Source organism: Strongylocentrotus purpuratus, unplaced genomic scaffold, assembly GCF_000002235.5.
Source record: "Strongylocentrotus purpuratus isolate Spur 01 unplaced genomic scaffold, Spur_5.0 spur5_scaffold_21, whole genome shotgun sequence".
Classification (NCBI taxonomy): domain Eukaryota; kingdom Metazoa; phylum Echinodermata; class Echinoidea; order Camarodonta; family Strongylocentrotidae; genus Strongylocentrotus; species Strongylocentrotus purpuratus.
The window spans coordinates 32,567,376-32,591,178 of NW_022145607.1; the positions used below are offsets into that span (position 1 = coordinate 32,567,376).

The 23,803-nt window shown below is 39.1% G+C and overlaps 2 protein-coding genes across 2 annotated transcripts in view; both read left to right on the top strand.

Moving 5' to 3' along the window:
* Positions 1–6,331: 6,331 nt before the first annotated feature.
* LOC582336 (peptidyl-prolyl cis-trans isomerase sig-7) overlaps positions 6,332–23,803 on the top strand; it is a 33,186-nt gene continuing 15,714 nt past the window's right edge. Inside the window, exons 1-6 of the mRNA XM_030994529.1 lie at positions 6,332–6,476; positions 16,757–16,824; positions 18,420–18,484; positions 20,037–20,154; positions 21,265–21,407; positions 21,783–21,879. Coding sequence (XP_030850389.1) covers positions 6,407–6,476; positions 16,757–16,824; positions 18,420–18,484; positions 20,037–20,154; positions 21,265–21,407; positions 21,783–21,879 — 561 coding nt within the window. The 5' untranslated portion in view covers positions 6,332–6,406. The remainder of the gene's footprint in view (positions 6,477–16,756; positions 16,825–18,419; positions 18,485–20,036; positions 20,155–21,264; positions 21,408–21,782; positions 21,880–23,803) is intronic.
* On the top strand, positions 9,043–12,049 carry LOC105445509. Its single transcript, XM_030994530.1, has 3 exons — positions 9,043–9,442; positions 10,506–10,795; positions 11,049–12,049. Exons 2-3 carry the CDS (start codon positions 10,559–10,561, stop codon positions 11,124–11,126), a joined length of 315 nt encoding a protein of 104 aa, XP_030850390.1. The 5' UTR covers positions 9,043–9,442; positions 10,506–10,558; the 3' UTR covers positions 11,127–12,049.

The following is a 23,803-nucleotide window of genomic DNA, read 5'->3' on the forward strand; positions in this document are numbered from 1 at the left end:
TTCCTTATATGATTTTGTTAATGATATCTCTTATGTCTCTTCCTTACTACAATATGTTATTTGCTGATGACGCTAATTTGTTTTGCTCTCATTCAAACCTAGATAATCTTGTTCAACCAACTAAATGCTGAATTGCCAAAATTATCTAACTCATGAGTTTAAATGCAATAAAGTATCGTTGAATTTGGGTAAAATAAAAGTCGTGCTCATACTGAACAAACCAATGTTCCGTTAAAAGATAGATAGCATCTCCATTCAAGAAAAGGAAAAATACCAAATTCCTAGGCATTTATATTGATGAGTGCCTGTCTTTGCATGAACACCAGGCGCGTAGCCAGGGGGGGGGGGGCGGTGGGGCGGTCGCCCCCCCCCCCCCAAACGCCGCCCCCCCCCCCCCCATATGGAAACGTTTGCTTTGATTTGTCTCATAAAAGAAGTTGACCATAAACTGACTCCCACACGGTGTTGAGTGCTCAGGGGTTACGGGCTACTGGCTTCACCGGGCAGGTAGTTCCATTATGTAAATGGGTAAATTAACTATTACAAAATGAGGGGACACATTACATTGTACAATATGGACACACATTGTTTTTTATTGTGCAGAACATACTCTTTTATTGACTTACTTATTGAATGAAACTATAAAAACAAAATGCATTTTGTATTCTAACAATTGGAGTACAAAGAATAATAGCAGGTGAATGAAATGCTTCAACAACACAAACACCTGTGAAGGAAGCATCCATACATTTGAATAATTTAGTTGATAAACGATTCCGCATGTGGACGTTTGGTGGAGCAGAAAGCAGTGGATTCTTTACAACACGAACCACTGGCGTACCTATGGGGGGGGCAGGGGGGCAGAGTGCCCCCCCCCCCAGACGGGCTCCAGGGGAAAAAAAGAAAAGAAAGGAAAGGAAAGAAAAAGAAAAAAGGAAAAGGGAAGAAAAAAGCAAAGAAAGAGAAAAAAGGAAAAAAATGAAAGAAAAAAGGAAGAAGAAGAGAAAAGGAAAAAAAAGGGAAAAGAAAAGGAAAGGAATAAAAATGGGGATTTTTTTTTAAAAAAAGACCATGGCCGTACGCACCAGGGGGGGGGGGGGGACAGTTGACCCCTGATATTTTGAAAACGTACAGTTTTTTTCCTGAAAATGTAGTGTAGGCCTATACCAAATCCTTCAATTCTACTTTTGAAAATGCAAAAGTACCCTCATGACCAGTTCGGTCGCTCAAACTCCCTTTACTCCTTTTGCTTTTGAGATTCTTCGAAAACTTTTAACGCATCTTTCCCCCTCCCCCACCAGAAAAATATTCCGCATACGGCCCTGAAAAATTAAAACAAATGAAAATAGGAAAATATAAGTGAAATAACAAATTCGAAACTCTTCGCTGGCGCGAACTGCTTGCTAGCCTATTTTGTATAAAATGTTTTCACTTGCTCGTTCCCCTGAAAAAAGAAAAGGATTAGTATTGCCTAGAATACAATTATGCCTGCCCCGACGGGCCCCAACCTGCAACAACCAGTTAATAATTATGTACCAAACGTTATTCAATGAAGTTTTGGTGTGCTCGTGCTCGCCAAAACGGAATTAACATCACCTTAGACATGATTGTGTAAGCCCTGCCCTGCAACAAAAAAATCTGAAATTTATGAACCAATTGTCATTACAAAAATTTTGCTCGCTCGCTACGCTCGCTCGCCAAAATAGAAATAACACCGCTTTTAATAATCACGTCCCTGACATGGAACAATGAACCCAAGTTTATATACCATATTTTCCCTATAAAAGAGAAGTGATTTTTTTTGCTCGCTCGCCAAAATAGAAATAACACCGCTTTCAATAATCACGTCCCTGACATGGAACAATGAACCCAAGTTTTATGTACCATATTTTCCCTATAAAAGAGAAGTTTGTTTTTTTTTCGCTCGCTACGCTCGCTAGCTCGTGGAATTATGTGCCCACCACTAACCTGCTACAATATCATTAAAAAGATAAATGTAGGGGGTTGCCTGCCCGCCAAAATGGGATTGACATTGCCTTAAACACGATTGTGCCCGCCCCCTACCTGCAACAATGAAACAAATTTTATATAGCAATTCATTGAGAGAAAGATGTATTTTCGCTCGCTAGCTAAAATTGGTATGAAATCACCCTAAACACAATATTGTTCCCGCGCCCTGCATGGGACAATTATTGAACCAAGTTTAAGTGCCAATTATTAAAAAAGAAGTGATTTTTTTTCTTGCTCGCTACACTCGTTTGCAAAAAAATGAAATTAACGTCGCTAACAAGTGAATGTTCCCACCCCCAACTTGCAACAATACCAGTTTATATACCAAACGTTACTTAAAGATTTTTTTTTGCTCGCTCGCTCGCCAGAAGTGAAAATTAGCATCGCCTTTTTTTGTTTGTTTCGGTCGCTTGCCCCCCCCCCCCCCCTGACGGAGTACCCCAGGTACGCCACTAACACGAACCCTTTGGCGCGGTTGGAAAATGCATCTTTCTACCCTGCGACTTTAATGGTACGATCCAGTAAATTAAAACAGTAAAATAGCTCTTATTTTAAAATTATTCATTAAAGGTACTATGTCCCTTTTGCAACCAACCTCAAATTCTGTAGAAATTTGCAGGAATTATGAATATGTCATGTATGTACTATCTCTGAAATTTAAACGTTAGCAGTGTCCTCATATTCAAATTATGCAAGGAAACCCGTTTACTTGCTAGACTTCACTGTCAGACACTATTGAGTGACTGACTGGCTTTTTTTCTTCTTTGGTAATAACATACATGAAAAGAGTTGTAAAGGGTACATGAGCATCTGTCTACATCAATAACCCACTTCTTGTGATGGCCAAGATTAAACTGATTGAATCTTTGCGCAGAATAAAATATATGACCATTCGGTACAATTGTCTGAAAATCAAGACTATTACTTTTGGGCTCTATAGCCCTAAAGTCGATTTGACAACTAATAGTCGTTATTTTCCCACTTGAAGACATTTTCAAGCCCCACCCTTTTTAGGGTAGTTCTAAATTAGTATTATCTTTCAAATGCAGTTGGAATTTAACTTCTTAATTTGTTTGGCCTGCAAATGGGGCATAGTACCTTTAAATAGAACCCAAAACTTCAGTGATATCAGACAAAATATGTAATATCTTACTAATAATTAAAAAAGATGTATAAACATTGTGAAAGTGTAGCATTTTACGATAAAAGACACCGATTGAGCGAAGATGATGTCATTAGAACCTGTTTATGTGAGCTTGCATCAGGAAATTCAAGGTCAAAAGGTCAATTCAGACGCTGATAAGTTATTGGTCAAGCCTTTTTGTTTCCTTTATTCCGACAAAATTATACAATCAATCAAAACAAGTTTAATACCAGAAGAAAGCTAACGATTAGTATTTTCATTAACCGCTTGCCTCAAAGTCGCTTGACCACAGTGAAACGAGTGAGAGCTTGCGAGAGCGGCCAAAGTATGACTGAAACTCGATTTTTGCTCTTCTCCAACGCAAAAAGAGACGACATTGTGCTGGATAAATCTATTTTTTTCCGACAAAAGTACAGAAAATTTGCATATGGTCTTTTTATATTATACTTTATGAAATGAAACCCGAGTGATTCCCGGGCGCCCCAATGCTCGAAAGAAACGCACATTTTAGAAAACTTCACCTTTTCATGGAAAAATGCTTATTTGTTCTATGCACGCAAGTCAGATTGAGCGGATGATACAACGTTTCCATATGCCCCCCCCCCCCAAAAAAAAAAAGAGAGAGAAAAAAAAGGAAGAGGACGTAGGAAGAAAAAGGATAAAGAGTCGAGAACGGTACAACGAATCGTCTTCTTTCTCTAATAATTTAATGAAAGGTCAAAGCTTCCGCGTTTCGCGCGGGAGAAGGGGGGGGGGGAACTGAATTCAGATGAGGATTAAGAGTCGGCGAGGACGGTACAACGAATCGTCTTCTTTCTCTAATAATTTATGAAACGTCAAAGCTTCAGAGCTTCGCGCGGGAGGGGTGGGGGGGGGGGGAACTGAATTCAGACAAGGATTAAGAGTCGATCGAGAATGGTACAACGAATCGTCTTCTTTCTTTAATTATCTAATGAAACGTCAGAGCTACCGCGCTACACGCGGAGGAAGGGGAACCTGATCCAAACAAGGATTAAGAGTCGAGGACGGTACAACGAATCGTCTTCTTTCTTTAATGAAACGTCAAAAGAAACTGAATTTAGATAAGGATTAAGAGCCGAGAACGGTCCAACGAATCGTCTTCTTTCTCTAATCTTCTTCAAAAGAAACTGACTATAGATAAGGATTAAGAGTCGAACGAATCGTCTTCTTTCACTAATAATTTGATGAAACGTCAAAGCTTTCGCGCTTAGCGAGGGAGGGGGAAACTCCCCCCCCCCCTCCTTGCACCCACTCCCCTAGGGAGCGCGCTACGCGTGCTCACTGCCGCCCCCCCCCCTTAAATGAAATCCTGGCTACGCGCTTGATGAACACGTAGGCCTACGTGATCTTTCTCGAGTTTTGTCTCGTTATATTGGTGTTATGTACAAGTTAAAGCTTTTTTCCCACTTAGTATTTTGTTCATTATTACAAATCTTTCATTCATTCACGTATTTCTTACTGTAACATTGTATGGGCCATTAATAAAGTAAACACTGATGGTATCTTAAGGTTGCAAAAGAGAGCCATGCGACTTTGTAGTGGCTCTGGGTACTTATAACACTGACCTATTATTTTTCAGATTAAGAACTTTGAAAGTTACTGATATTCATTTCATGCAAATTGCAGTGTTCATGTACCGACTTAATAAAAAAGAACTGCATTTATCATTTTGTAACGATTTTACTCTAAATAGAGACATTCATAACTACCCAACCAGACAATCTTCTGATTTACAGTCGGGCGAAAAATATGCTTATTAAGAAGACTTCATTGTCTTCATGCAGAACGGCTGGGCTCGGGGCCTCGAGCCCCCCTCACTTTTTGAAAAAGTATGTTACAGAGAGAGAAAAAAATAAAAGTCTGCCAAGGGCCCTGAGGCGGTCCCCTGGATGTTCATCTGACCGTAATTAAATACCTAAAACCCCCGAGCTTCCGGGGGCTCTGCCCCCTGGACCCCACCAAGGGCCCTAAGGCGGGCCCCTGGATGCTCATCTGACCGTAGTTAAATATCTAAAACCTCTGAGCTACCGGGGGCGCTGCCCCCTGGACTCCCCGCCAATGAGTGACCTGCCAGTGTCAGGTATCTAAATATATCTGACTGTAATTTAATGCCTATAAACCCTGAGCTTCAAGGGCTCAACCCCTTGACCCCACGCCAATTTGCGCTCTTCCTGATCGTTACGTGGGGCCTGCATGTAACGTGTAAGCATCAAAACGTTTTTTCTCATTACGCCACTGCCCCTGGAAGGTGAGCCCCCTGGAATGTTTGCCCCCCCCCCCCCCCTGTGTGACCTGCATGTAACGTGTAAGAATCCAAACTTTTTTTGCTCATTACGCCACTGCCCCTGGAAGGTGAGCCCCCTTGAATGTTCCCTGTAACATTCTGTAATTTAATGTAATTTAATGCCTATAAACCCTGAGCTTCCAGGGCTCAGCCCCTTGACCCCACGCCAATTTGCGCTCTACCTGATCGTTACGTGGGGCCTGCATGTAACTTGTAAGCATCCAAACGTTTTTTCTCATTACGCCACTGCCCCTGGAAGGTGAGCCCCCTGGAATGTTTGCCCCCCCCCCCCCCCTGTGTGACCTGCATGTAACGTGTAAGAATCCAAACTTTTTTTGCTCATTACGCCACTGCCCCTGGAAGGTGAGCCCCCTTGAATGTTCCCTGTAACATTCTGTAATTCAATGTAATTTAATGCCTATAAACCCTGAGCTTCCAGGGCTCAGCCCCTTGACCCCACGCCAATTTGCGCTCTACCTGATCGTTACGTGGGGCCTGCATGTAACTTGTAAGCATCCAAACGTTTTTTCTCATTACGCCACTGCCCCTGGAAGGTGAGCCCCCTGGAATGTTTGCCCCCCCCCCCCCCCCTGTGTGACCTGCATGTAACGTGTAAGAATCCAAACTTTTTTTTGCTCATTACGCCACTGCCCCTGGAAGGTGAGCCCCCTTGAATGTCCCCCCCCCCCCCCCCCCCCCCCCCATCCCAAACTGCTTCTGGTGCGCCTAATCGGAAATATGCGTGGGCTCACTTTTTGTGGTTATTTTTTATTCATAGGATAATCTACCGCCGCGTGAGGGGTGCGACGTCGATCTGACGTCTAGTCCATAGCTAGCTCACACCATAGCATCCTGTAGAAAAAATATAATTGCGCTGGTCGCTGTGCTCTGAAACCTGCAATCAATCCTATTCTTAGCTCATAAAATCCTTCTAATTTGATGGGAAAATGGCAGTACTTTTGGAGACTACCCTTGGTGATCTAGTTGTTGATTTGTATCCAGAAGAAAGACCAAGATGTGAGTAAAGCGTCTCATTCCCGATTTCTTTTGGAGATTCTCCCCATCAACTGTACAGTAACAACAACGACGCGACACCCTCTACCGCGCCGCTGCCTCCCCGTGGACGTCCTGGCATATTCGTAGACCCTATCTCCGGCCCCGTGCTGGGCTTCTTCTTTCCGTTGTCGTTGGTGCCTGTACCTTGAATACCAATCAAAGGAATTGCTGCAATATTAGGCCTACAAAAGTACAATAATAAAATTTAAAATAGTCTAACATAAATAAAGCTTATTTGACTTACGATAGCTTGCTTTATGCTTATTTAGATCTAGACTCTAGATCTAGATCTAGATCCTAAATTAATGATTAGAATACTTACCCTTACAAAAAAAATCTATGATATTCCTATGGTACGGCTCTATGGTGAATGGTATTTCTATGATATATTATATGGTAGAATATATTTCTATGGTATACCACACAATAAATTGCTGAATGGTGGAGTTCTATGGTCAATGGTATATCATTGATGCCGTCCTATGGTGTATGGTATTTCTACGGTATGTTTTATGGTAGAATATATTTCTATGGTATTTCTGTTGAATGGTATCCCTATGGTGGAGGATATTTCAGTGGTAGCTCTATGGTAGATGACGACTTTATGGTATATCTATGGTGGTTATGTGACTCTATGGTGGCTCTAAAGTGAATGGTAGATCTATGGTAGCTCTATGGTGGCTGTATGGTATATGGTATTTCTACGGTATGTTATATGGTAGAATATATTTCTATGGTATTTCTGTTGAATGGTATCCCTATGGTGGAGGACATTTCAGTGGTAGCTCTATGGTGGATGATGACTTTATGGTATATCTATGGTGGTTATGTGACTCTATGGTGGCTCTAAAGTGAATGGTAGATCTATGGTAGCTCTATGGTGGCTGTATGGTGTATGGTATTTCTACGGTATGTTGTATGGTAGAATATATTTCTATGGTATTTCTGTTGAATGGTATATCCCTGTGGTGTAAGATATTTTAGCAGTAGCTCTATGGTGGATGATGACTTTATGATATATTTCTAGTGGTTAGTGACTCCATGGTGGCTCTAACGTGACACTTTTTACATAAAAAGGGCCCCTTTACTTTAAAAAGTGCCCCTATTATTTTTTTTTAAAGTGCCCCTTTACCTTCGATAAGTTCCGGTTTTCCTTTGCAATAAGTGTCCATTTTCCATTCTCATAAGTGCCCTTTTTCCATCTCTAGTAAGTGCCCCTTTTCAGATACGAGAAGTGCCCCTTTTCACTTTTGATAAGTGCCCCATTCACCTCTGATAATTTCCTATTCAAATCTGAGAGGGGCCTTTCCCCTTTTAATAACTACCCCTTGTTTAACTTGGATAAGCGCACCTTATATTTTCACATGTGCCCCCTTTCCTTTCTAACAAGTGCCCCCATTTAAAAGAGAGCCCCTTCCCTTTATCATAAATGCCCCCTTTTCATCTATGAAAACAGTTACTTTTCATTCTTAAGTCCCTCTTCATTCTCATAGTCCCGTTCCATCTCTAGTAAATGACCCTATTAAATTATGAGAGGTACTCGTTTTATTTTGACAAGTGTCCCTTTTCCTCCTGATAAGTGCTCTTTTCATCTTCAATAACTGCCCCTTTTATTTTGCCCCATTTAAAAGAGAGCCCCTTCCCTTTATCATAAATGCCCCCTTCCCTTCCTAATAAATGCTCTTTTTCCTTCTTTTAAGTGCCCCATCCTCTTCCCATGATTACCCCCTTTTCATCTCTCATAAGTGCCCCGTTTATCTTGACATGTGCCTCTTTTCTTTTTAATAATAGCCTGCACTTCCCCTTCTCATAAATCCCCCCTTCCCCTCGTATTAAATGCCCCTATTAAAAACTGATCGGTGCCCCTTTTCGTACAACAAATGAACATTTCCCCTTATTATTAGTGCCCCTAGATTTTCATTCTCATAAGTGCCCCTTTTCTTTTCACCTCAGATAATTACCCTTTAACAATGATACGTGCCCCATTTTCACCTTCTGATAATTACCCGTTGTAATTTGACATGTGCTCCTTTTTTTTTCTAATAAGTGTCACCCTTTTCGATAAGTGTCCCCTTTTCCTCTCATCACGTGCCCCTAATTTCCAGCTACTAAGAGCAATATCACCCAAAGCACACTCGCATTTCTAGATGTTATAATTATGGTACTTATCAAAGGTCTTTTCAGTCTTCTGTTATGATAATGTAATAAACCCATCAGGATTGGGTTTTTCTTCTTTATAATTGATGTAATTTTTTCGCACTGCGACCTCACAAATCTTATTTATAAAGATAAAACAAATATTGAAATCATCCCTGATAATGTAATCACAATATAGGGGGTATATACAATTTTTTTTTTTTTAAATATATATTTTCGCTTTGAGATTTCCCTTTGTAGGTGCCCTATTCATTTTCTCCAGAAAGTGCCCTTTTTGTTGGTGCCCCCCCGGCCCCCCCCTCCCCACTTTGGAAGTCGCTCCACTGCCTCTGTTTGCGCTCAATTAGTCTCAATCAATTAAAAAAAATCATTAAATAAAAAATTCTAAACCAAATTGTAACAAGTAATGTATATCAGCAGAAAGTAGATAACAAGGGCTGTTTGCTGCCACCTTGTGCCCAAGATTTGAATAACTCTTCTAGCCGTTGGTCTCCAATTTCTACTCACTGAAAATGCTTCGCAAAACTCCAAAATATGTGAGGAAGAGGAAGGTGTTCAAAGGAGATCAATACCAGATATTACAGAAGAGTAACACGAATGCTGGAGAGGTGCCAGAAGAACTAACAGCTAATTCAGAGATCGAGGAAGCTTTCCCTGAATAAGTGTTTGGACAGCCCTATTTTTGGCCCTGGTCCCACATGTGAAGATCCGCGTCATTAGTGGCCCACAACTTGCAGCTGCTTTGCAAAAGGCTCACGTGTGTCTGGGAGGTATGTACTTACTATCAAACAATATTTTTAGTTTGCAACCTGTTACTTTGAGATTGTATTGCATGCTCAAGGGGTGAATGACTCAAAAAGCCAAATCAAATGATTAAGAATAGAGTAAAGACTAAAGGAGGGGGTAATCGACCATCACCAGTTTTCGGCCGATCCGTTGGATGCATGGTCATGGTAAAATCCCTTTAAAATCCATCGCATAACAGCTAGCATATATCATATATCCCACACATACCATACCATGCTAGAGTCACTGAAGAACCACATTTGCAATGGAAAATATATTCTAAAATATCACATTTTAGCGATGTAATCGGCGGTCCCGCTCCCCGAATCTGAAAAATTAAAAGTATCTTACGCGTGTAAGGAATATGGGTACCCTAAAATGAGCTTTATTTCAAGTATTTTTCAGATTTAGAGTTCGATTTTGTGTGAGTCGCAAGCTCAAAAGTATCTCATCGCATGTATTTAATCAATGCAGCCGGATACCGCAGCGCACACACGATATCTCTGTCTAATTCAGATTCCAATTTCTGATCACCGCAGAGGTAGTTTTCGGCACGCGAAGCTCCGGCTTGGGATACCTGCTCCGGCCGCTAGTGCTATAGATCAGTGGAGAAACGCATGGCGCGCTTGCTTGCTTCCTATTGACTTTGTACATGCGGCCGAAAACTGCCTCGCTAGGCCGAAATCTACCTCCGAAACAGTGAAAATGGAAATGAATGTTGTCATAGCAATTCATGATTTTTTTTCTGGGATTCTTTCTTTGTTTAAATAATAATAGTATTTGCTTCATGATTTGAACAAGAAATGATAATAAATAGGAAGTAAAGAGTCCAAAAAATAGGATTTTGTCTTAAGTGGCCGAAAAACCGCTCCTTTACTCTATGGTGAATCGAAGTGGGGGCATCGGAATTGTCGTGAAATCTGTGAAAATGTGTATTTGTGTAATATACTACATGTATGTCATAACTAGCACTTTGTTATTATTTGGGGATTGTGCTTTTCAAAATATTTTCCCTGTTCCATAAAGTGTTTTGGATATCTTTTACAGGGCATCTCATTCCTCTGGAGAATTTGTCAAAGAGGAATGGGTTGAACTGCGCCATGGTCCTTGGTTGCTTCATTTGCAAGAAGGAGAGGACATTCTCTTCATCAGAAAATGAATGCGAAGGACGTGGAAAGTCTGCAGAAATAAACCGCAGAGCTACTCTGGCAGCAACGGAGGTTAGTTTGGCACGGGATAGCTTGTGCGACTTGCTGACCATCCTCGGAACAGCCCTACTAGTCGAAGCCCCTAGCTACAACAGGCACATAGCCACTTTATCTTCCTTATCCCAAGAGGTTAGTCACCAGCCTTGTGTTTTCTTCATTACATTATCTTATCTGTACGTACATTTAATCCAAACATATTTTTATTTCTTAGTTATGGTCGATAGACAGTATAATACATGTACATCAATATCCCTTCTTGTCAAATCAAGGGATGAAGATTAATAAAATCTAAATATTTGTAATAGGGTCTAATAAGTAAGGGGCCTGAGGGAACTTGAAATTTACTTGTTATTTATTACAAACTCTTTTTTTTTTTGTGCAGACCAGTAAGGATCAGAAGAAGAAGGTGGCAGCATGCCTACGTCAAAGGGCCATGGAAAAGGATCTGACCATCAGGTAAAATGATTATGTAGACGTGGCAGTGCCCTACGATGGAACATGGCATAGACGAGGTTACACATCGAATCATGGGGTGGGGGTAGTGATACCAATCGATACAGGGGAGATTGTTTAACACAGAGGGTCTATCAAAATCGTGTAAACAATTTGAGTATAGAAAGGGTTGGGTCTTCAGTGTTCTCAGCCAGAGGGACCTTGATCGCCTTCAGAGACTCCAAAACTGAGCAGCAAGGCTTGTCTTTTCTGCTCCTCTTCGAACTCACATACAACCTCTTTGACTTGAACTTCATTGTACATGTTTATACAATGTTTTAGAACATTTCTGTGCTGCAACTCAGTGCCTTAGTTTTTATTGTACATGTTTATATATTTTTAACTTGCCTTTCATTTTAGTCATGTTTACATACACACTATATATGACATTTTAGTTATTTAGAGGAACTAGGGTGATATATATGTGGGTATTTATTACACCTTAGTAGAATAAGTCCAAGTAATATGTGTTGCAATTATGAACTTGCCTTTCATTTGAGTTTTTATTGTACATGTTTATACAATGTTTTAGAACAATCCTGTGCTGCAACTCAGTGCCTTAGTTTTTATTGTACATGTTTATATATTTTTAACTTGCCTTTCATTTTAGTCATGTTTACGTACACACTGTGTATGACATTTTAGTTGTTTCTTTTTAACTTGCCGATTATTTAGAGGAACTAGGGTGATATATATGTGGGTATTTATTACATCTTAGTACAGTAAGTCCAAGTAATATGTGTTGCAATTACGAACTTGCCTTTCATTTTAGTTTGTAGTGTACATGTTTATGTGATATATTTTTTACTTGCCTTTTATTTTAGTTTTTAGCATATGTACATGCATACAACTTTTGATATAAACCAAATACATCCTGCCACTTTCATTCAATTCAATTTTTAATAAGCGTCATGTGTGTATTGTAAGTTAACATTTAAGTTTAGATTTCTCAAAAATTCAATATATTATAGTCCCCATTCTGTGTACTATAGAACGCACTACAGCCACCATTCTGCTAACCGTAGATCAAGATCCAAACTACCATTCTGAATATACCATTTCAAAATGCTGCAATTAAGCGTAACATTTTGTTGCATATTTTGAATGGTAGTGAATGGTAGATGAATGGTGGCTCTATGGTAGATGAATGGTGGCTCTATGGTAGATGAATGGTGGCTCTATGGTAGATAAATGGTGGCTCTATGGTAGATGAATGGTGACTCTATGGTAGATGAATGGTGGCTCTATGGTAGATGAATGGTGGCTCTATGGTAGATGAATGGTGGCTCTATGGTAGATGAATGGTGGCTCTATGGTAGATGAGTGGTGACTCTATGGTAGATGAATGGTGGCTCTATGGTAGATGAATGGTGGCTCTATGGTAGATGAATGGTGGCTCTATGGTAGATGAATGGTGGTTCTATGGTAGATGAATGGTGGCTCCATGGTAGATGAATGGTGGCTCTGTGGTAGATGAGTGGTGGCTCTGTGGTAGATGAGTGGTGACTCTATGGTAGATGAATGGTGGCTCTATGGTAGATAAATGGTGGCTCTATGGTAGATGAATGGTGGCTCTATGGTAGATGAATGGTGGCTATATGGTAGATGAATGGTGGCTCTATGGTAGATGAATGATGGCTCTATGGTAGATGAATGGTGGCTCTATGGTAGATGAATGGTGGCTCTGTGGTAGATGAATGGTGGTTCTATGGTAGATTAATGGTGGCTCTATGGTAGATGAATGATGACTCTATGGTGGCTCTATGGTATATGAATGGTGGCTCTATGGTAGAATATGTAGGTGTGGCCTAATTTGAATAAATGAATAAATTTGTCCCAATTATTTTAATTAGTTCTATGGTAAATGAATGGTAGATCTATGGTAGATTTGCTATGGTGTTTGTATGGTAATCTATGGTAGATTTGCTATGGTGTTTGTATGGTGTACCATAGAGATTTTTTTTGTAAGGGTAGATCTAACAGTTAGATCTAATATGATTGATACGCCGGGTCCATTTCTGATTTCAAATCAGTTGATGCCGGACACGGGTGGGTAGCATTGATCCAGGGAGCTCTGACGCCGACGCCTTTCAGAACTCCCTGGAGTAAGTCATACTGTAGACTTACATGTACATTGTAGCCTGTACTACTAGACAGAAAATTCAGTCTTTTTTTTTTTCGGGGAGTCTAATCAGTCTAGATCTATATCATATTAGACCGAAAGCTTCAGTCTCTATATCGTCGGTTGTTCCACTGAGACTACGTCTGGCTCCACTAGACCTCCGGATATACAGACTGAACGATCGCCTATGCCATCGATCGTACCTTGAAGATACACTCTACGGGTATACGATAAGACGATACTGCCCTGACGCTAAGTTAAATCCTTTTTTTTGTTATAATCGCATGCACTATCATATAAAATTGACATTTAGAATTAAACCACACATGATAAACATTAAGAAAATGTGTACTTTGGACCTCTGCATATGAAATCTTCTTCAAAAAAGTGTTATTATCTCTTCCACTTGACTGTCTTCAGACGTCAGCCATCTTGAATCAAAGTAATGAATATTCATGACAAAGTTTTTTAGTCTCCACCCCATTGACCTCATTCATAGACGTGCGCGTACGTGCTCGTACGTGCTCGTACATGTACATCTCGCATCGTTTGAGTTCTCGTGTTGTCTGCTTCACTTGCGCGCGCTATTCTCGATGTGCCACGCAGAGGAGCTAGCCGAGGCGAGGTCAACCATCCCCATTATCGTATTTGAATATTCATTAGCCGGCATTTTGATTTCCGTCTGTCAGAATGCTTGACGTGGGTCATCGAGAAGCAGCCAAAAGCTCGGTGAGTCCTTTTATTTCTTTTATATTTCTATTTCGTGGGGAAGGGGGGTAAAAAGGGAACTTTTAGGGACTGACAATTGCCTAGAAAATTACTGCAATTGAAGATAAATGACGTATTTCTCCTCAAGTTTGTCATGTTTGTGGGAGGGGCCTAACGGCTAAAATCTAGCCGTGATATCTTCAACATACAATGGCATAGGCGATCGTTCAGTCTGTATATCCGGAGGTCTAGTGGAGCCAGACGTAGTCTCAGTGGAACAACCGACGATATAGAGACTGAAGCTTTCGGTCTAATATCATATATGCTCCACTGAGACTGTGTCTGGCTTCAGCCTTTAGCATACCTGCCAACCCTCCCGCATTTTCCGGGATATTCCGCATTTCTGGAATTTTAGGACCTTAAAATGCGGGAGATTCCGCATTTTGGAAATTTAAGCCAAATTGGGCTTGTATTACCATTTGCCGCGATTTGTGTGAAAGCTCTCGTATAGTATACTGTGTGTGTGTTGATGGCTGCGGAAGCTCATTTGGCTTGTAATGACGGTTTTGCAGCGTATTTGTGCCACTGATAGCGTAGAGATCAGCATTATGTGTGTGTGTGTGTGTAGCGTCTGGCCTGGCATGTACTTTCCATACACGTACACACACACACACACCCATACAAGCGATGTACAAGAACATGCACGCTTCACGTGCGATAAATTTTGAGCGAACGGGTTAGCTTCGACGTGTGATCGTGAATAGTTACTAAACTTGCAAAAGTTTGTCAGTTTTACTTATAATGTCTTCCAATCCCAAGGAATACGCTTGCTTGATGGATTCATGGAGTTTACCGTACCGTACTAACTTTTCAATTGTCTAATCCAGTATTTGGAAGAAGTGTGTCGGAACTATGGTATACAGAGTGAACGCACGCTGCAGTGCGGTACCGGAGGTGAGTCGGTGCCAGTGGAGTGGGGCAGCGATGGCGAGGCGTACCGTACATGTACTGTGTATAGTTTGATCGATGCATGTCAAATGTTGCCGTAACTGAGCTGTGTTGGACAATCGCTACACCGAATTGAATTCAGCGTACCTGCCAACCCTTCCGAATAATCCGGAATATTCCATTTTCTGGATTTTTAGGACCCCAAAATCCGGAATATTCCGTTTTTTTTCAAAATTTTGATTTAAAAAAAAAAAAAAAAAAAAAAAAATTTAAATTTTTTTTTGGTTTTTTTTGTTGGTGTTGCTTAAGCCAAATTAAGCTTGTTTTATCCTTTGACGTGATGTTAGAGTTCACGTATTGGGTGCGTTGAAGGGCTGCATGATTAAATTCGCTTTTTTTGCACAGATTTACCGCGTATTGCCAGTTATACACTGCCGCTGCATGTGCGAACGCCTGTTAAGTGTACAGATTTCTTATTTTCGAAGACATACCGCGCTAAAAATTCTTAATTCTCATTTTCAAATGTTGGCAGGTATGCTTTAGTTAAGGTCCATACGTCCACCTGAGTGCACAGCCAGCATGGTGATGGAAGAAGGGAAGGAAGGAAGAAGATCAGAGGTGGACAAAGAAGATGGAAGAGAACAACAAAGACAGAAGAAGATGATGAAGAACAAGGAGAAAATAAGAAGATATCATCACAACCTTCAACACTGCACTGTGCTTAAAGTTTAAACTTAAAAGTAGGTTCACTATTGACTATTCTGTCTATTCAATTCAATTCAATAAGGGTTTATTCGTATGATGTTCTGGCAGCCGAAGCTGAATTGCAGATCATTTGTACAAGGTAAAAACATCATGATATTTAAAATACACTGAGCATTATACATGTTGACATAAAATAAAATTAATGACATATAAAAGGATAAAAATACTGGACACATTTATACACATAATAGGCAACATCATTAAACATAAACATATACAAAAATACATGAAGCTTACTTTTTGGAATAATAATCGTTTAAAGGGAAAGTCCACCCCCAAAATAAGTTTGTTTCGATAGAGGCAGAATAATAAGAAAATCAGGTGAGTGAAAGTTTGAGCAAATTCTGAATGAAAATAAGAAAGTTATGAATTATTGAAGTTGTGATCAATCAAATACAAATTGGCAACTCTGTGACTTATTATACGAGCTCTCCTTCATTTACTTTGTGCATAATATTCCATAAAATCATGTTTTCTTCGTTATTGATGACGGAATATATATTTGTTCCTTGCAGGGGGAGGATAGAAACATATTTGCAATTATTATATTTAGGGTGCATGTATGGTTGAAATTTTTCTTGAGGGAAAATGAAAATTTTAGATTTTTTTAGTACTGAGCAAATGGAAGTTGAGCTCGCATGATACGTCATAGAGTTGCCAATTTGTGTCTGATTGATCACAACTTCAAAAATCCTAACTTCCTTATTTTTAATCGGAATTTGCTCAAACTTTCACTGACTTGTTTCTCTCATTTTTCTACTCCTATTAAAACTAACTTAATTTCAGGGTGGACTTTCCCTTTAAGATACGAACAAAATAGGGAATAGAGCTGTTATTAAAGCGACTAGTTTAACAAATAAATTGAGAATATTTCTGTACATTTCGTAAATTAAATTTAACAATTCTTTGACTTGGTAGCCATAACGAACACAAATCATGCTTTTCTAATTTGATGGCGAAATCAAAACAAAGTTTATTCCTACGTTCTTCCAACGTTAACAAATTTTGTTTAGAAGACTAGTATTAGTATAACAATTTTTTCTTCCAATCCACAGGCAGCTTGAACTTCTTGAAGCTGTGCAAGATCAAGTATTTCAACTTCAATTTGATCCATTCCATTCAGGTAACTAAACTTCCTGAAAATATCTTTAATTGTATGTAATTTTAATGTTCATAAACATGCAAACTTTCATAACTTTGTCATCAAAAATCTTGTATAGGGTCCACATACATGTAGATTTAGAGTAATCTTGTAATACTTGTTTTTTTAACAATGCACTGTTGCATTTTCAGTTGGTCGAACTCTTCAGACAATTTTAGAATGCATCTTCTTAATCTTGACTTGATGTGACATTTTGTAATATGAAAACTTAACTATTCCCTGACTTATTATTTTGGTATGCCAATGGATACTAAATTGTCTAATTCCCAGGTGATTGATATAGGGACCACCATGCTTCTGTAGTCAATAGTTTTACTTCTATAGGATACCTACTTCAATTGCATTCCTGCCCAGTGTCAGTATCAGACTGATGGCCTCATATTAAAGCCGTTGACTACTGAATTCTCTTAATCGCTTAGACTTTAGTTGTCACATGTCTCCCATAGGCAATGGGTTAAGTTGTTACATTTAATCTGGGTTCATCTTAAAAGCTGCATATTCACAGCTTTCTTTGTATATCAACCATCAGCTTCAGGACATCTCTCTGTTACTCTCTGTTACCATAGCTGCTTGAGACAGATAGTTACGTCACCGGAAATAGCTTCTGATTAGTCCGGCATTTCATGAAGCTCCAAATAGTTCCCTATCATGGAACTTGTAGGTGGGAGAGGACTATTTGGAGCTCCAGGATTTAACCTATGACCCTGATCGTGTACGCATGGATGCCAGTGTCACAACTATCTATCTCAATATGCTATGATCTAGGCTATCCCCCAACTATTCTCCCCCCCCCCCCTCCCCCTAGGAATACTACCTCTCATACAATTGCCCCTGGACACCCCGTCCCCAGGACAACTACATGTATGCCCCCGACTAATTCACCCCTAGGGTAATTACATGTACCTCTCAGAAAACTACCCTTGAAACAACATTTTAGAAAAAAATTCCGCCTAGGATAATAAGCACTTGCTTGACAACTGCCCCTATCAACGGTCACTCCAATTTCTTTCAGACAACTACCTCACTACCTTAATTAGGGGATTGTGGTGTTGGGGAGGGAGGGGAAGAGGTGGGAGGATTGGAACTAGTTGTCAGAGGGGTAATCGCTCTTTTTGCAAAGCTTCTGCTGAACTTTGGAACAGACTACCGGTACCTTTAAATGTCAAAAACTGCCAACCTTTAACCTATTCAAAATTATTAGTCTTAAGACACATTCATTCAAAATTGCATTCAATGATTAATTACTCTGTTCACTTTGATGTGTATTCCATATGTATTGTAATTTGTAGGTTTATTTGTAGTTTTTTGTTTTGTTTAATATGTAATTGTTTATTTTGTGTGCTATATCGCTTAAGAGACTTCGGTGGTAAGCGCTTTAAAGTAACGTTTTTATTATTATTATTATTATAAGCCCTAGGTGAGTGGGGACTTGTTTTGGGGTTTGTTGTCCTAGAATCAGTAACTGCAGATATAGGAGAAACGAAAATGAGCTTGGACAATGCAGCAGTCTGCTTTAGTTAGTACGTTGAACTTTAACCTTTGACCTCTCCTTACAGAGAAACTTCATGGCTCAAACTGGAGATCCAACAGGAACAGGGAAAGGTGGCGCTTCTATCTTCAGGTAATTGACACAGAAATTGTCTGTTGAGAGCCAGAAGGGCATTTTAAAATGGATCGGGTAACTTTGTCTCAGATTCTGAAATAAAATCCTGGATTTGGCTCGTGCTGCAATGATAATTATAAACAATTAGATCAGTCAGGAACCCCATGACTTTTACAAGCCAATGGCCTGTCTGATTATCAAGATATTTATGATTGAAAATCGAAATTTCATTTTGCATTTTCCTAACGGTTTTGATAACATTACAGTCTATTGGGGAAAATGAGTATGGTAAAACAGGTTACCCAAAGATTTGTACTTTTTGAGGCACTTCATGATCATTTTGAAACGCAATTTCTTTAATAGGGCTTCAATATTACACCATATCACAGACACTGATAACATGTAAGGCCATACATCTCAGATTTAACATTGTTAAACGATGTCTTTCAGGAGCTCATTTCTACATACCTGTAGTTTCGACATATTTATGGCTCTCAGCAGACATTATATGTAGTGATCAAAATGATATTATATTAGGATAAAATTTCATTAAAAGTTTATTTCCCAAGCAAAATCACTGTAGAAATTCTATAGTGATATACATGTATAGTTTGAATAAATTTTAAAAAAGAAAAGATGGCTGAATTTATTTTTTTTCTCCACATTTGTTCTTCATTGTTCATGTACTGTACATGTATGTTTAACTACAGTCAGCAAATAGCAAGTAAGATTCAATTTTTATTTTTATTTTTCCCAATTAACATGCTCTAATATTGCTCTTGCTAGAAAACTATTTTCAGCATTGAGTATGAATTCTCAAGATTTTAACCCTTTGCCTACTGGAACCAAGTGGTCCCTGTATTAAAGCCTATAGGAATGAGAGAATCCAGTCAACAAGTTAAGAGGGAATTCTCAAGATCTACCATTCAATATGCTGGATGCATTCTATGGAATTCCCTGAGCAATGAAATAAAATCATGTCCCTCACTTGCCATTTTAAAAGAAAAATCGATATTAATACCAAAATACCTATTCTGGCAGTCAGTCACTCAATAGTGTCTGACAGTGAAGTCTAGAAATTAAACGGGTTTCCTTGCATAATTTGAATACTAGGATACTACTAACGTTTAAATTTCACAGATAAGACGTACATGTATGTGACATACTCATAATTCCTGCAAAGTTCTACAGAATTTGATGTTGGCTGCAAAAGGGACATACATGTAGTACCTTTAGGCCAAATTTTAAAAAAAAACATGTTTAGCGTCCTGCCTTTTTGAAAATAGGAAGGAGGAGGCCCTTTTTTTTCTTTTCTTTTTTCTTCAAAATGGCCGCTCAAAATGGCCGCTCTGTACATTTTCCCTGAGAGTCAGGCTATTTTCAAGATGGCCGCCGGCATTTAATTTTTTTTAATTTTTTTAAAAAATCAGATCCAATTTAGCAGTGTTTTTATTCTTTTTTTTCTTTAAAAAATTAAAAATTAAAAAAAGAAAAGAAAATGAAGCGGGCGGGGACGATAAACATGTATATTTGCTTAAATGTTGATTTTTGTTTTCTTTCGACAACTCAGCAAGCTGTACGGGGATCAAGCCAAGTACTTTGAGATGGAGAATAGTCCAAGGATCAAACACAGAAAGAAAGGGGCACTCTCTATGGTCAACAACGGAGAAAACATGCACGGATCGCAGGTTGGTCTACTTATCATGACCAGGGCCCTGTTTCACAAAGACTAAGATCGACTTTATGTTGGACTTAACTATGGCAGGCTGTTCATGCCACTGGTTGCTCTCACCATCTACTGGCATTGGTCTCTCAAGGGACATACAAATCATGGTCACAAATCAACAGAAAATACATGTTTTGATAGTTCATTATTGAAGGAAACAATATTATCTAAAAATCATAATTGAGAGGCCAATAGTGAGAGCAACCAGTGGCATGAATGGCCTGCCATAGCAACCATCTTAAGGTCGATCTTAGTCTTTGTGAAACACCCCCCAGGGCTCTGTTTCACATAACTTGTAATCAATAAGAAATGCTAAAATTCTATGACAAACTAGCTCTCAACCAACAGATTCCTTGATTTCGGTAGGTTATAACAGTTATAATAACTTGTTATTGATGGCGAGTTTAATGAAACAGGGGCCCAGATTCATAATAATGATGATAAGAAGTAGTAAATTCTAGGTTTGTATCTATACATGTAGCTCTTTAGGGTATGTCATCTTTTTACAGCTGTGCGCAATGCAGCCTGAACCATATCAATGTTAAAGCAATATTCTTCTTCCAAACCAAAAAGAATGTGCCCTTCAATAGCTAGAAGATTGTGCTCTGAAAAATCCCCAATTGGAATGGCGTCCCAGAAGCTGGCCTATCATTTTTGCTGCGTGTATACGATTTGTTCAAGCATGTAACAGTAATTCAACTGAATCCCGTATTAGCGAAATGTGATAAACTCAGAGCTGCCAACTAGTATGGATTTCCTGTAATTAGTACAGAAATTAACGATCATTACGGAATGTTGTCTCAAATTACGGATTTAAATTTTTAAATATTTTTTTTAAATATGATTTATCGTAGCGAGTGCTGTGAACTTGTGAAGTATGTGATTACTGATTTTCTGCTCTGGAGGTTGGCAGCTCTGTATACTACAAACATGTATATCAGGATCCCCCCCCCCCCCCAAAGCCCACCTTGAAATAGAATTATCATCGGGCATACTCAAAATGATTGGATAGCTCAATATGAGGCCGATCCGTGACCTCCTTCAATGAACCCTTGCTTTTCTTGCCCTCTAGTTTTTCCTGACTTTGGCTGAGGATCTGGACTATCTTGACGGTCAGCACACTGTGTTTGGTGAGGTGACGGAAGGATTCGACGTACTAGACAAGATCAATGAAGCATTCTGCGACAAGGGGAATAGACCTTACCAGGATATCAGGTAAGTTCCTACTCAGAAAAACAGGGATTTAACTGATGTAATGATGATGATGATGATGATGATGATGATGATGATGATGATGATTGATGATGATGATGATGATGATGATGATGATGATGATGATGATGATGATGATGATGATGATGATATAGTGATGATGATAAGATGATGATAAGATGATGATGATGATTTATGATGATGATGATGGTGATGATGATGATGATGATGATGATGATGATAGTGATGATGATAAGATGATGATAAGATGTTGATGATGATGATTTTTCTCTGATTTTTCTACCTCCTTCCTTTTTAGATCAAGTATCTAGTAAGGGTGAATTTCCATTTAAGCTATCCTTTTTCTTTCTTTTATAGAATCAGTCACACCATAGTCTTAGAAGACCCATTTGATGATCCTGACGGTCTTGAGATACCAGACAGATCCCCTGAGCCAACTAAAGCACAGCTAGAGGTATGTACCCATCTCAAAGCTCCTTGGTCTAAAGAGCTACTTGCTACACCCTTTATGGCAACCGAACATTTGCTCTGGTGAAGATCTTTGATGATCTTAAAGGGTTAAGGTTGGGGTTGGAGTCCAGGGTTGAAGTTCATAGATCTTGGAGATCTCTGATGACCTGTTTGAAGATCCTAAAGGTCTGAGATACCAGACAGATCCCCTGAGCTAGAGGTATTTATCCATCTCAAAGCTCATTGGTCTAAAGAGCCACTTGTTACATCCTCTCTGGTAATCAAACATTTGCTCTGATGATGGTGACCTCTTTGATGACCTTGAAGGGTTAGGGTTAGAGTCCAGGGTTGAAGTTTCTAGATCTTGGAGATTTTTGTTGATCTGTTTGAAGATCTTAAAGGTGAAATTCAAATAAAATCACAAATATGTCAACTAATGGTTGACTAGAAACTGGTAATCTAACAGATGGCCATCGTACAAGTTATAGGTCAACTACATATCGGGTGATTTATACAAAATACAAATACAACCACCTCCATAGCAGATGGGATATACCAGAGATTCACCGGAAATATAACGATGTTTTAATGACGTCACTATGTGGACCAACACTGCCTAAGCAGACGACATCCCATAGAGAATGAACATAATTGCAAAGCTATTATTTGTCAAATTATAATGAGTTTAGTGTATATAAATGTAATGGCATGTCAAACCATTCAAAAGGGGATATGACCCGATTCTGATAACTAAAATCTTTTGCTTGTGAATACACAGGATAGGGGGTAATTAACAATCAAAGAAACCAGACTTTCAAATTGAAAACCCCCTGGAATGATATTAAGGACGGCATTTGTTCCCTCTTGAAACGCCTAACATACCCCGGTGTGTGCAGCTGAATATACAATGGCGTCTTATTTTGTTTACAAGCGACAGATTCCTTTATTTTTGTATCACTGCATTTGTCATCAAAATAAAACCATGCGCGGGGTTAAGAGTGAGGCAATAGATTATACATTTAGCCTGACGGTAGTGAAGTAAGAGAAAGAACTCAAGAAAAGATGAAAACACAGGCACTGAAAATGTGTGAGATGTCATGGGGCATCGTCTGCTTGTGCAAGTCATGTCCATACTGTGATCTCACTCATCTCAGCCGCGTTCGGAGTGCTCTTCCGGTGCTATGCCGGGGCTGTATTTAAGCGTTTTGTCATTTATAATAATCATTACTTCGAATGTTTCCAAGCATTGAATTTTGATAACCTTGTCGAATCAAAGTTTCAACTTTGCAATAATGAAAATAAATTTAGTTTTTAAAATCAATGAATATCAACTTTAAGGTCTTGAGAAACCAGTTCAGTCCCCACAGCCAACAAAAGAACAGCTCAGTAGTCTAAAGAGCCACTTGCTATATCCTTTCTGATGACCCATTATTTATTGCGAGGATGGTTGCTATGGGCCTTCTTGTTGTCATTACTGGGGATGGTGTTATTGTTTAATATCATTATTATTAATATTTGTATGCCTCCAAAACAAATTAAATGAGTTTAATAGCATTTAGCAAAATTGAAACAAAAATCTACCAAGAATTCTTACCTAATACTTTTATTGAGTAAAGATTGGTTAAAACATCACAGAAAATCTGAGAAACTGTCTGTTTATCTTCACTTGAAAATGACTGAAAGTTTCAATCATTTGGGAATCACAGACAAAAAGCACTGTATGGTGTCCGCGCTCACACAAAGAAAATTATAACACGTAAACCAATGGGAATCTGAACACAATTAATTTATGCGGCCCGTTATCCAGGGTAACGAATATCACTCATGAACTATTGACTATATGTTTGTCTCTTTGCGGGATTATTATTTATTTATTATTAGTAAAGCTTATGATTATTATTATTATCATTATTATTGTTGTTATTGAT